This window comes from Petaurus breviceps, unplaced genomic scaffold (assembly GCF_028583685.1).
Source record: "Petaurus breviceps papuanus isolate PSGF00001 unplaced genomic scaffold, PetGlider_PUasm1.0 37, whole genome shotgun sequence".
NCBI lineage: Eukaryota > Metazoa > Chordata > Mammalia > Diprotodontia > Petauridae > Petaurus > Petaurus breviceps.
In genome coordinates, this window is record NW_027186296.1 from 21,131,502 (window position 1) to 21,146,159 (window position 14,658).

Below are 14,658 nucleotides of genomic sequence, written 5' to 3' on the forward strand. Positions count from 1 at the left end.
TTGTCTTGGTTAGAGTCTTGATTTGATCTTGCAGCTTTTTAATCATTCTATCCTTCATGTCTAACTCTTCTTCAAGATCCTACAACAATAAAAGAAGATTGGGTTATAATAAGCTCATTGTTTTTGTTTTTTTTTAAGAACGTGGCTTTGACACAAATGTGCTGGGCTCAGTAGGTAGAACTTAAAGACAGCTCTTTGATGAGTTTGAAACACAGACTCATCATCACTTATGCCACCAGTTCTGGTGTGAATAAGCTCCAGAACAGCATAAACTCTCACAAGGTACTGATAAAGATATTTGAGAATATCCTCTGTCTTCATGATAAAATGAGAGGAAACCCATGCACTGCATAAGCTCTAGCTGTACTCCCCAGTACCTTTCTTTCCATCTGCATTCACAATACTCATTCTCATCACACCCTGAGCTCACCATAAGGGACAGGTCAGCCAGATCAATGCAACCCCATTTCCACAATGTGGTTCCCTTAAATGCTTTAGTGGAAGTACTGATGCTGCCAGTCTCCTTTTCATTCAGTTATTACCTCTTGCAGCCTTGACACTTTATATGTATCCCAGGGAGGAATTCCTTTGAAAAAGGAAAAAAACACTCAGAGATCAAGAGATGAAGCCTCTTGGTTCAGATCTCTCCAGTGCTTCCACAGCTTTGGCAACACGAGTACACTGAGCTTGAACCTCCCCATGCAGAGCTGGCGGTGGTGGAAACTCTATCTCTGTAACCACCTGTGTGACTTTGGGGCAAGCCGCTTAAACTCTCTAGGTCTCAGTTTGCTTATCTGCAAAATGGAGGGTTTGTAGCAGATGACTTCTCTGGCCCCTTTCAAGCTCTAGTTTTATGATCCTAGGTTGAGCAACAAATTACCTTTATTCTCTGCTTCCTAACACTTCTCCATTTCCCGAGCTATGCTGATAAGAAGAGTCAAGATTCAGTTGTGGCAATAAAATTTCTTTTATATGTTTTTTTGTTGGTGAAAAATAGGATTTGTTCCCATTGGTCTAGGAGTAATTTGTGAGCTGATGTTTCCCTGGCTCAGTGATTGCTTACTGGACAGAATTTGTTACTCTCTTTTAGAAGGATTAGGGCTAAAGAACCTTCTCAGACTTGGCTACCCTTAATGGGAGACAGGTACCTTTAAGATAGGATACAGAGATTATGGAGACTCTCTGACCACTATGAGAATCACTGACAGAGGATACTTATACATACTCACCGAGATATAGATGCATAAATACACAGATAGAAGGCACATCTAGGGGAAACCATGATCATTTTTATGCATATACTCTCTTTTATTTTCACATCCAAATAGAAAACCATCAAAACATACATATGTATATACAGACACACACCAACACACACAATACAATGTGATGGAGAAGGAAGGTCTCTTGGTATAGAGTTAATTGTCCTAGGGTTGAATTCTGGTTTTGCTATTTACTACCTCTGGGACTTTTGGGGGAAATCACTACCACCCTCCCCCTCAAGGCTTCAGTTTCTTTAAAATGAGAGGATTGAACTAAATGATCTCTAAGGCCCCTTCTAGTTCTAGATTCTAAAACTATGCCAATGTAAAGTGATCAGAATGATGACCCAAATATTCTCTTTCCCTGTAAAAACACTACAGATACAGGGATACACACAGGTACACCCACAGCACCCCAACATACCTATAAACGGACACTTTTGACAGAATGCTAGGTATCCTTTAGAGAGAATTCAGTAAGCAGCTTCATTTTAGTCTGTGGTAGAAGGCTGGCTTTGATACACTGGCTCACTGCTAGGGAGGTTCTATCCCCATGCCAGGATCATCTATGGTGGGGCTATGCTGGAGCCAGCTAGAGCAGATAGTTAAAATTTCAGTGCTTTGTAATTGGCACACCGCAGATCAAGCCTTGATTTCTTGTTTTGCTGACTGTCTACACTTGAAGGAGTGATGGAGAAAATGTTTATAATGCAGATTAGGGTTAAAACATTAGCACATTTTTTTCTCCTAATAGATTGTTAAATAATTGGAGATTAAATAAACTTAATAATTGTTAAATATTTTCCGGCACTTCCTGACTTGTAGTCCTACCTAACCTATACCTACAGCCTCCAGAATGGCTTTAAGACTAGAATCTATGAATATGTCCATAAGAGAAAACAGAGGTGAAAGAAGTGCTTTAGAAACCTACTACCACAAAAGGTGCTTGCTTCTTTGGTGGACAAGGATTATGGTTGTGTGTTGGGATAGTTTATTGTAAGCAGACACTAAGAATCACAGAATGGTAGATCTGCAATGGACTTTAGAGGTGAATTTATTTGACCAATCACATTTTATAGATTAGGAAACAGGACCAGAGAGGGGTAGTGGCTTGTTCATGGTTACAAGGCTGACTGCTGTCAGAACTTGGAATAGAAAATAGATCATCCTTACTTCCAAATCCAGTGTTCTTTTCACCCCATCACATTATTTTTCTTTACTCTAATCTATCCATCTTTTCATCTATAGCAGAGGTTCTTAATCTTTTATTTTTTTGCATCATGGAACCCTTTGGAAGTCTAATGAAGCTTATGAATATGGTTTTGGATTAATAAAATCATGTTTTTAAATGTGTGAAATAAAATACATAAGATCACAAAGGAAGTCAAAGATTAGCAGGAATAAAGATGTAATTTTTCTCCCTATCTAGTTCACAGTCTCATTGAAATCTATATACACCCCTCCCCCTCTGTTAAGAAACTTTGAAATTTTGTAGAAGTCTTGCTTTCTGTCCCTCCATGCTAAAGTATTCTCATTCTTGGACTTTAGGTCCAACCTGCCATATTTCTTAGTCTGAGAGTTTTTCTTTGCAGGAAAAATAGAAGCAAATTAAGAACTGTTTTATTCCTCTTTGTCATTACCATAATCATATCCTACTTAAGCAACAGTTGTCTTTTTTCCTTTGATCTTCCCCTTGCTCCCCAAAAAGCTTTTAAATGACATTTTTTGTTGTCTTTGTCAGCAAAGACAAGTCTCAACTTGTTCTGGGCTTCTGAATTCTTAACATTCTTACAGGTTCTACTAGTACATGGATGTTAAATTTCACATCGAAAAAAAAACTAACAGTTCTTACCCTGTTTTCCATATTGAGACGAGATGCTTCCTGCTTGAAACCGCTCTTGACTTCACTTTCTGTTTCAAATTTTTTCTTCAAGCGATCACTGGCTTCTTGCATTTCCCGAATGGTACCAATCAACTTCTCTTTTTCTTTGGTGTGTATTTCATTCTGGACTTCCATGGTTCTAAGGAAAAGGGACTTGTACTATGAGATCATTATGGCAAGCCCACTTACTATCAGGCCTATAACTGACTTTTTACCTTTATGGAAAAGTCCTTCTGATGCTCTATTGAAAAAGCAGAACTATGACCCGAAACTGAGACGAAGAAAGGAAGAACATGAAGACGATTTGGGCAAAAATTTGTTTATCTACGTGCCTGTTTTTCCTTGCCCCTTTCTTCTGTCCTCCACTGTCCCCCTCCCAGCTACTTCTGGTTACTAACCCTAATTATCATCACTGTAACCAGGCAGGCAACTAGGATTTAAATGCCTATGCTCTGGGCATGGTGCTGAACCCTGACCCTGGCGATCCAAAGAAAGGCAAAAACTGTCCCCGCCGTTAAGGAGGTCACGGTCTGCTGGAGGGGACAACATGTGAGTGACCACGTCACAGGGCGAATCTGAGAAAATCTCAGGGGGGGCGCTAAGGATGGCGGGGAAAGGCTTATTGGTAGGGGGTCAGAGAAGCAGAGAAGAGGAGGGAAAATATTCTAGGTATGGTGCACAGCCAGCGCAAATACATGGAGTTAGGAGATGCAATATTATGGGGGATAGGCTTTAAAGCCAGAAGGATGCAAAGTAGGAAGAGCTTTAAAAGTCCAACATCAGACATTCTGTATCTTCACAACTGTAATTATTTTGACTCCCTAGGATTAATTCAATTCAGCAAATACTTGGCAAGCATCTTCTGTGGGCAAAGCAGAGAATTCAGAATAAAAGACAAAGGAAGCAAACGAAGAGAAGTGAAGAAGACAAGGGAAAGAGCATCTGAGTGTGGTACTTTGGGAGCTAAAACCAGGGGGTGCCACTGAGGTCATCGGAGAGACAGTCAGAATGGTATCTCACGCCTTCCCGTCTTAATTCAAGTCTTGTTTTGGTTCTCATCCTACTGGTGGAGTCATGTAGGAAGAAAACCTCTTTCCTTGGAAATAAATCATTTCATTTGTTTCACTGGGAAAATTATTGAGTTTTGCTTACTGTGTCTCATGGAGGGGGAGAGGAGAGAGAAGGAGAGAATGTGGAACTCAGACAATTTTTAAAATGAACATTGAAATTTGTTTCTACACGTAATTGAAAATAAAATATTATTAAAGGAAAATTATTGGTTCACGTATTGAGCATCCAATACAAAGTGCTGTACACATGGGATTCCAGCAGAGGGCCATTTTACTTCTTTGTAGGAGCATACAGCTCTTCTGGTATAGCATAAGATTTCAAATTTAGACAATGCCACAGGTCTTGATCTTAGTATTTCTTGGAAATTTTGCTCTTTTCTCATTTATTTCAGTGAGGAAAAATTACATGACGATAGGACTTACCTCCTTTGTGTTCCTTCCTCTTCCAGATTGTGATGTAACTGACTAGACAGTTCTTCTATTTTTCCTATGATGAGAAGAATTTTATTTTTTTCATTTTGGACACCCAACACTTTTTAAAACTTTTAATCAGATGCCAATTTAACGTATCTAACAAATATTGTTCACATATCAATATTCACCCAAGCTTTTCCATTTCTTATGTATCTAGTATTTATAAAATAACCAGTAAACAGTTATGAAATCTGTAAATGATGATTGTCTTTCAAGTTAGTCTTTATGTGCCCATTATAAGTAAGGAAAGGAATCTTGGTTTTAGACTCATCTTTTAACCATGCCTGCATATGAATGTTTTTGATATCTTCAAAACTCAAACACCGATATGTTCATAATGATGTAAATAAACAGGCATTATCTTTAAATTCCCGAGTCTGGTTAATGTCATCACAGCTAACTAAAAATTTCCTCTACATTTTTGTTCCTCATGAAGTCTTCCCTGATTTATGGAGCTAGAAGTGAGTCTTTCTTCCCTAAATATTTATACCACTTTGTTGGACCTCTCCTGTCCATTTGTCTTATTATGTCTTAAATTACGGTAATTTGTGTACATATCTCTTTACTAAACTACAAGCTCTGTAAAGCATAGGATTATATCTTGTTTCATCTTTGTTTCCCTAAGCATAGTCCCTTTATCAACACAAAATACCTAATGAATATTTGTTTGAGCTAATGTTAGCCAAAGAGGAGAAATCTTATAAAGAAGAAACAAGAAGGAACTTTTATCCAGGACCAGATTTTGACCAATAGAATGGAGCTGACTCCTGAAGAAGAAATGATGGAAAACTTAAAAGAAAGCGACCAAGTAACCATATCTGTAAATAAGAAGGGGCACATAAGGCATAGTTTGACACAGATCTTTATAGTAGAAAATGAGAGTTTAAATAGAGTTCAGAGAAAGCGTTGGTAGGATCTCATGGCCTAAAACTCTATAGGAGTTGACTTGCCATGAGAAGGATGGGGAGCTGTGAAGAATGAAATTCTGATGACACAAACACAAATGAATCCATTAAGGAAGAAAGTAGGTGTCCAAAATGATTAGTATAGTCACACAGAGAACTCATCAATGAATTAGGATTTTTAAGAGGCTTGTTAAGAAAAGAGAAGACCAATTAATTGAAGGATTCAAAAGAATGACAGGACCTGTAAGAATGTTGAGAATTCTAAAGCCCAGAACAAGTTGAGACTTGTCTTTGCTGACAAAAGCAACAAAAATATCACTTATTTAAAAGCATTTTGGGGGGTAAGGGGAAGATCAAAGAAGGAAGAGGACTTTGCTTAGGTAGGATAGGATTATAATGATAAAGAGGAACAAGAACAATTCTTAATTTGCTTTTATTTTTCCTGTGAAGAAAAACTCTCGAATTAATACAGAAAAAAATACTTAATGATACTTGGAACTCAAGATTACTATGAAAATAGTTATGGGGAGAAAAAGAAGAAGGTGGGGGAGAAAAGAAGCATTAATAGTGCACCTTCTCTGTACCAGGCACTGTGCTACACTTTCCTTATATCTCATTTAATCCTCACAATCCTGAGGCAAGGAGAAGTTAAGTGATTTGATCAGGATCACACAGCTAGTAAGTGCTTGAATCTAGATCTGATCACAGGTGCCCCTGACTCCAGGCCCAATCTACTGTGCTGCGTAGCTGCCTCTGTTTAAATAAATCTGTATTAAGTTCCAATTTCCTAATACTTATCTATTTTCTAATTCCCAATACATATCTATTTAAGGAGATATGTATTAAGTTCGATTCGCCATATTAAAAAAACAACAGCCTGGAGTATTGAAAAAAAAATTTATAGATGAGATGATGAGATCATGGTCAGCTGATTTCTGAAAGACCACAGAGAAGGGGCAAGATAGTACAGGCCTGGAAATGGGAAGCAAGGGGAAATCCCTTTTAGGGCCTTTATCTTTCAGGGAGCCACCTGATTTCCATGACATTGTAGGCTGTCAGGACTTCCCAGCCTGTAAACCCCAAGTCTATTTATTTAAAATGCAGTGCGCTTTCCCCTGCATCACACTTGCCTCTCTGTCTTCATGGCGTTGGGGCAGCTATGTGGCCAATGGATAGAGAGTTGGGCTTGGAATCAGGAAGACTCTTCTTAAGTTCAAATCCAGCCTCAGACACTTACTAGCTGTGAGACCCTGGGCAAATCACTTTACCCTATTTGCCTCAGTTTCTTTATCTGTAAAATGACGTGGAGAAAGAAATGGCAAACCAATCCAGAATCTTTGCTAAAAACACCCCAAATGGGGTTACGAAGAGTCATACACAATGGAAACAACTCAACAACAAGTTCAGTCTTGGGGCCATCTGTGAGAGTAGAGCATTGAGGCCCACCAAGCCAAAGTCCCATTGTGTTTTTTTTGTTTCTGTTTTTTGCTTTTTGGAGGGGGGAAGGCAGGGCAATTGGGGTCAAGTGACTTGCCCAAGGTCACACGGCTAGTAAGCGTTAAGTGTCTGAGTCCAGATTTGAACTCAGGTCCTCCTGACCCCAGGGCTAGTGCTCCATTCACTTCGACACCTAGCTGCTCCAAAAGCCCTGTTGTGAAGGATCCTAAGGTCAAGAGCAGGCCCAGCTGTTCAACAATTCAACTGCACATGTACTGGATGAGGAGGCACTCAAAAGGTCTGGGAGTTGTAGCAGATGCAAACTAATATTAAAAAGATGGGCCTCAGTTTCAGGGAGAAGTTTATGGTTATTAAAAGAACACTACAGTTTCCCAAAGGCAATCCATTCCACTCTCCTCCTCCTGTTCAATTTGGGCCCAACTCATTGTTGATTTGCAATGTTTGTCCAACACACAGACACACACACACATACACACATGCACAGAAACATACATATATTTAGATGATTTTGTCAACTTAGACTGAGATGAATTTCCTTCATGAGAGAGACCAACACATGTGATGAGCAAATGCCCTCTTTATATCTGTGTCTATATCATCTTAGCATTAGATTATAAATTCTTAGAGAGCAATTCATCCCAGGGCCATAAGAAATAATAATGCATTGTAGGGTAGTAGTTCTCAAAATTTTTTTTTTACCAGTCACATCCTTGATGGTTTCTTTGATGTACTGTGCCCTACATCTCTCCATGGGTAAGAGGAGACCAGAAATGGGTTAGAAAATTGATATACCAGGGGGAAAGGGACTAACAGGGTTGTTCTCACGTGGTGCTCAAGGAGAGGGTTTGAAATAAGTGCTCTACTAGGAATGAGAACTATCTTAAGTTGAGGGAAAAAAGGCACTCTCCCCTACTTCCTATCACCCCCAAAGCATGGGAACTAGTCGATAAAGTTTCTTAGAACTCTGTTTTGAGAACCAGATTGAGTATCAGGAAAAGCTTTCTGGAGGAAATTTCAGGGAGAGAATCTTAGACATAGGGAACAGGGGTTAAAGAATACAGTACATGTTTAGAAGGCAATGATCTAGTTTCATTAGAGTACTATGTACAAGGCATTGTACTTTTATGCACATCAACAGTGAGGCAGCCTGATGTGGTGAAAAGATCACTGGACTTGGGGAGAGGGCATCAAAGGACCTAGGGTCTTCAGTCTGCTAGCTATATGACCTGAAGGCATCTAATCTCTTATTGTCAGTTTACATATTCAGCAAATAAATAAACTATCATTTCTTTACAGCAAGGCTTTTGAAAGATTAAAAACTTTGACATCCAGAGTCACAATGTTCATAGTGTGGAGTGGGAGCCATAATTTGGAACTTTAAGGATTTTTCTTCCTTTTAGAATCAACTATACTACTGCATACACATCCAGCTTTGCTTCATCTTCTTTCTTTTTTTTTTTTTGCAGGGGCAATTAGGGTTGAGTGACTTGCGCAAGGTCACATGGCTAGTAAGTGTTAAGTGTCTGAGGCTGGATTTGAACTCAGTCCTCTTGACTCCAGGGCCGGTGCTCTGTTCACGCTTCATTTGCTTTTGTTTGGTTCCAAGTGAGGTACATCTCTCCCCCATCCTCAACCCCAGTCATTTCCCTGCAGCAGAAAACTGTATTTATTTTTAAAGTACATAACATCAAAGTTACCTCTCATTTTTTCCGTCTGTTCAGTTAGACGGATTTCAAGATCCTGTTTCTGCTTCTCAAGTTCTGAAATTTGCTGTCTAAAGTCTGGAATCATCTTCACAGAAAGATAAGAAAGGAGCATTAGAACAACTGATGAAATTAAGTAGGCAGCAAAAGCATAAACTGTTATTCTGAAAGAAAATTCAGGAGAATTTCAAGTTCTTTATGCAGTTTAATTAAATTATTTCTATTTTGCCAATCACTTACTTTTCCATTCTGCCCTAGACTATTGGAATAAAAAGGCTCTAGAAAATAATAATGTGCTATAGGGTAGCAGTTCTCAACTTTTTTTTTTCATTTCCATCACACCTTTGATGGTTTCTTTGATGTGCTGTGCCCCACATGTCTCCATGGAAGGAAGGAAGCCAGAACTGGAGGGAGAAAATGTATATTCCAAGGGAAAAGTAATTTATGGATTTTTTTCCATATGGTGTTCAAGAGGGAGGGATTAAACTAATGATGCTTTACTAGGAATGAGGAACATCTTAAGTTGAGGAAATAAAACGGAGGTACCTTCCTCTCCTTCCCATGACCCCAAAAATCACAAGGACTGGTCTATGAAGTTCCCTAAGAAACTCACCAATGAAATCCATGTTGAGAACCTGACAGAAGGTCAGGAGGAAGCTTTCTGGAGTAAGCTTTAAATGAAAATATCCTAGACATAGGACACAACCTGATCAAAGATGCAAAGGCTGGAGAATACAGTGCATGTTCAGAGGTCCAGTTTGGTTAGAGTATCTACTATGTTAAAGGTGGTTAGAGTATCTACTGTGTTAAAGGTATTGCACTTTTATAAAACTTTATAAAAATTTACACAGTTCTTGCCCTCAAAAACTTACGGTATCCTAGCACCAACTTTGGGACTTATTATTCACGTAAGGCGAAAGCCCGGAAGTCAAATGTTGCTGCCCATTTTGAGAGTCCTGCATTAGCAATGAAGGTGATCCGACTTTTGGCAAGAAGAGTACCACACTGCCACGATCGACACCTACAGTTGGGGGACCTCAGTAGAACAGCTGCCTCCCAGAGTGAGGTACGTGAACATTTGGTCCACTGCCAATGTACGCACTGACACTATACCCACTACTGGGCAGCCTTCCTGGCTAAGCCTGGTTTTGCAAATTATTTATGTGAACAGATATTTGGATCTTACTGGATAGATTTTCTCACATCACCTGTGCAAACTGAGCATTTCGGTCTTGTATGTAGGACACATTTTACACAGAATCACATGATCAGGGAGCTGGAGGGATTCCTAGAGGTCATCTAGTTCAGCTGTACATAGACAGGAATCCCTTTGAAACACCTCCTCACCCAGGGAACATCATCCTGAAAAAGCATCCCCTTAGGATCATTTACTATATCTTGCAAATCATATACACCAACACTTCTAGTGATATAACCTTTACTTTCTCAACCAAAATTCCTACTTCTGGGACATTTTGTTGTTGATTAATTTTTTTTTTGTAGAGTGCTCCTTCATCCTGCTATACCAATACTTCAAAAATAAGTACTTTTCTCTTCTGCCAAGACAATCCTAACCCCTCTTTTTGTATCCCTAACACTTAGCACAGTGTTTGGCACAGAGCAGGAGCTTAGTAAATGTTTATTACTTAAATTAAAAAAATTTTTTTTTGCTTTTTGGAGGGGGAAGGCAGGGCAATTGGGGTTAAGTGACTTGCCCAAGGTCACACGGCTAGTAAGTGTTAAGTGCCTAAGGCCAGATTTGAACTTAGGTCCTCCTGACTCCAGGACTGGTGCTATATTCACTGTGCCACCTAGCCGCCCAACAAATGTTAATTGATGGATAACCCCTACAGCTATATCCTCCTGGATGCCAAAGGCCAGAGGTTTCATCCCTAGCTGCTTGCTTGAAGACATCCACTGTGAAGTGGAGATTATGGTGGCTTAGAGAGACAGCTGTGGGAAAGGGATGGGCTCACTTCCAACCATATTTCCAAATGATTTTTTCTTTCAGTCATATTCATTCTTTATAAGCTTTATATAAGTAACTGAATGTCTGCTGTGTGTGTTAGTCATGCAAGAAACCAAAGATAACTTGAGAGGAAATGGCACTGCTCTTGTGGACAGAGTTTACTAAATAAAGTTGTAGACAAAATGATGAAAGCATTGATGACCAGTTTCAACTTTGAGTATAAAAGGCTCGAAGTATTGAGAAGTAACTCTGAATAAAGCCATTAAAGGATGAACCAAAGAGCCACTCTTAGCATTTCCTTTTCTGAAATCTCTTATCCTCTGGAGAATGCATCACTTTACTTAATTGGGTCACCTAAGCATCCTATAATACCAGGCTTCCAAATCCTAGAGACACCTTCCCATTGGTACTAAGTTTGTGCTGCAGACTCATGAACAGTTCAATTCTCCCATGCAACACACACATACCCAACTTCATAACTTCCTCTTCTCACTGTGAATCACCTCCTTTTATGAGGCATTCACTTCCCATCTGAGAGAGCCTTCTGCATTTTATGACTCACTGGAACTAGATACTGCTCTAAGATACACACATGAGCACCAGAATGAGAAGACTTGGGACGTATTATAGGCTTCATTGTGAACAAGTCATCTCACCACTGAGTCTGGGTTTCCTAATTTGCAAAAATCAGGGAAGTAATGGTTGCATAGCATCACAAGCTTTACATAACATTTTCTAGCTCTGACTGTGGACAAATCATTTAATCTGAGACTCGCTTTCCTCATCTGTAAAAATGAGGATAATATGGTTGCATTGCCCATGATTTAGGGTTTTTGGAAGGAAAGTATTTTGCAGACTCTAAAGGGTTATATAAGCATGTATTGTATATATAAGACATAGAATTGTCATGCATATATGCCAAACCCAGAACCCTAACTTATATCAAAGTATCTCCACTCTTCAAACCTCTATTCCCAGATTGCCATGTGTGATTTGCCTTTAAAACATTCGCCTCAGAACGTTTTTCTTCATTAGACACTGCTCCTAAAATCCCTCTTCCTCTCATTTCCCTTCTACATTCCATCCTGTTTATCTTCCTGACATTTTGTCAGTTTTTGAGGGGGTTACGACCAGTGTTAAACATATGAAAGAAGAGATCATCATATACTTTGTTCTCCCTACCCCTTTTTTTGTGCAGTGGAATAAGGTGGTGTAAAATATATTTTCTGGGAACTGAAGTACTTGCCAACCAAAGGTTAATTACTTTTTCTGACCCAATTATTTAGTTTCTTGCAAAAGGTAATTTATATCAAGTACTTTATTTCAGAGTGTCTGGGGCTACAATGACATTCATACAGCTGAGCAAGAAGGGATCATGGCCAGTAGAAAAACAATGCTATCAAAGAACACTGTCTGAGGCAGAGAATCTGCAATTTGTTGACAGACACCTTAGCATTATCTAATTACCTCTGCACTGTCTTCACCATTTCTGACTCTGACTACTGCTCTGATGTCCATTTTGTGACTATTACCTAGAGATTCTATTTTTTTTGTCACTCATAGATGAACACTCTGGCTTTATCCCAGCATGGAATTCTGCTTATCTTTTGAAATCACAGCTTGGACCATACTCTTCCCAATCCCCCCACCCACAACCTGTAAGATATGATTTTTAAAAATAATTCTATTAATTACCTTTGGTTATTGACATATGACCCCATTTCATGGACCCAACACCAAAAGACTATTTTATTCTGCCACAGAACAGGAGGAAATGATGGCATGGAAAATCAGTGATGATGTTACTATACCATGTTTTCAGATGTCAGTCTGGTAACTTCATGACGGATACTGTCATTGATGTCATTTTCTTCCCTAAACAATTTTTGCAAATGGTTGATTTCTTGACTAAGATGCTCTACTTTAAAGTTCAATGCTTCAATCTCCTTTTCATAGTTCTCCTTCTGAGACTGGAAATGGCTCTCCAACACTCTGTCAAAGAAAGGGGCAAGAGTTCAAGTATCTGTGGTATACCAGTCATGATGCTAGCTTCTGGGGCCTTGAAGACAAAAATAAAACATCCCTGTGGCCATCAACAAATTGACTTTCTATTCAGGGAAGCAACCTACAAACGAAAGGTATTTTTGTGGGGGAAGGAAGTATCAGCAGATAGGGAGATCAGAAAAGTTTCATAAAAAAAGTAACACAGGATGAATTCTTAAGAAAAACTAGGAGTTCTAACAGTCAACAGTGAGGAGAGAGTGGTGTTGGGATGGGGAGTGGCCTGTGCAGAGGCTCAGAGATGGGAGAGAGAATGTTATGAGTGACAAACAGCAAAAAGGCTAGGCTGACTGAAACAGACAGTACGTTAAGAGTGTAATGTGTGTAATGAGGCTGGAAAGGTAGAAGGGTGAAAAAAGAATGTGAGGGCTTTCAAGGCCAAACAGAGAATCTTGTTTTTTATCAGAGAGTCAATTAAGAAGGCATTGGAACTTTTTGCACAGAGGAGTGACATGACCAGGTGTGTGTGTGTGTGTGTGTGTGTGTGTGTGTGTGTGTTCATGCACTTTAGGAATATCACTTTAGTTAGCTATGCGGAGGACAAATTGGAGAGGGGTAGTATATGCTTTAGTCTTCAATGTTCATGCCTTTTCTCTGGTAAGCACCCTATTAAGCTACTGTGTAAGGAACATAGTGTAAGAAACACTAGACCCAGAGTCAAGAAACCCGGGTTCAAATCTCAGCTCTACCACTAACTAGCTGAGTGACAATAGGTAAGTTATTGTAATGGGAATGGGAATTTGAAGATCTTCCCTGCCCCTTAATAAGCCTAAGGGAATTTGAAGACCTTCCCTGATTTGAAAACAAACTCTGCCCCTGATAGGCTGAATGTAGTCACATGGAGCCTGTGGTGGGAGTTTACTGAAGGGTGGGGTAGAGCCCACAGGAAGCTTGGAGTCAGAGAGATGGTGGGAGAGAGAGGAAGTTCAGGCAAGGAGATAGGTTTTGTGAGTAAATATTGATCTTATATTGGTTTGTGGGAAGGCTAAAGGGTGATGTGGCTCTCTGTGTTGTTATGGTTTATTAATGTCTTTGCTGCTATGATGGAATCCACTTACTGGTTTGGGGATTTTGTTTTCTGGTGTCTAAATGTTTTGGTCCTGTCCTATATATGGAGAGCCTGCTATATTTTGTGATCGAGGACTATATGGGAATATTTATAGTCATGGTCAGTGCTGTAAATATTGCATTGGCACTACAGTTATTTCACCTTTAATTTGTAAAAATGGAGGTGGAGAGTCAGTATTGTATAATGGATAGAATGCTGGGCTTGGAATCAGGGAGATCTAGGTTCAAATTTTGCCTGTGACACCAGCTGTGTACATGTGGACAGGTTTGGTCTGATTTGGTGAAAGGAGTTTGTTTTACCACACTGGGAATGCCCATATAGATGGAATCACAACTTAATGACATTTCAAATGGAGATCCTAAAACTTACACTACCTACCCCAGAAGGATGTTGTGAGGATTGAGAAAATACATGTAGAGTACTTTGTAAATATAAAATACTATATCTTTAGGCTTTAATTAATAGCACTGGGGACTGGACCTATGATTTCATTAGTGCAGGGATTTCCCAGATGAGGAAACTGCTTCCACCAATGCAAGTAGGCATCTTTTCTGTAACCTATAGTCTCGAGGCAGGATTTTAACCCAGATCTTTCATGACTTTGAAGCCAGCTCTCTACCCACTAGGTCGTATTACTGTCATTATTACTAGTAATAATACAGACTCAGATTATGTGGGTTCACCAAGCAAGAATCAAAGGCCACAGTTTGGGTCATGTCTCAGATCATGTGGACTTATGGGCATTAGCTGGCATTCTCCAGCAACAGGCTAAGAATAATTAATTGTAAGGTTATAGGTTACTTAG

The 14,658-nt window shown here is 39.4% G+C and overlaps 1 protein-coding gene across 1 annotated transcript in view; it reads right to left on the reverse strand.

Annotated features, from left to right (window-relative positions):
- The window catches only part of MYO5C (myosin VC), a 153,261-nt gene that overhangs the window by 28,200 nt on the left and 110,403 nt on the right, over window positions 1-14,658 (reverse strand). The window contains exons 29-33 of the mRNA XM_069098065.1: window positions 12,535-12,715; window positions 8,749-8,842; window positions 4,638-4,701; window positions 3,115-3,283; window positions 3-79 (exon numbers count right to left, since the gene is read on the reverse strand). Coding sequence (XP_068954166.1) covers window positions 3-79; window positions 3,115-3,283; window positions 4,638-4,701; window positions 8,749-8,842; window positions 12,535-12,715 — 585 coding nt within the window. The remainder of the gene's footprint in view (window positions 1-2; window positions 80-3,114; window positions 3,284-4,637; window positions 4,702-8,748; window positions 8,843-12,534; window positions 12,716-14,658) is intronic.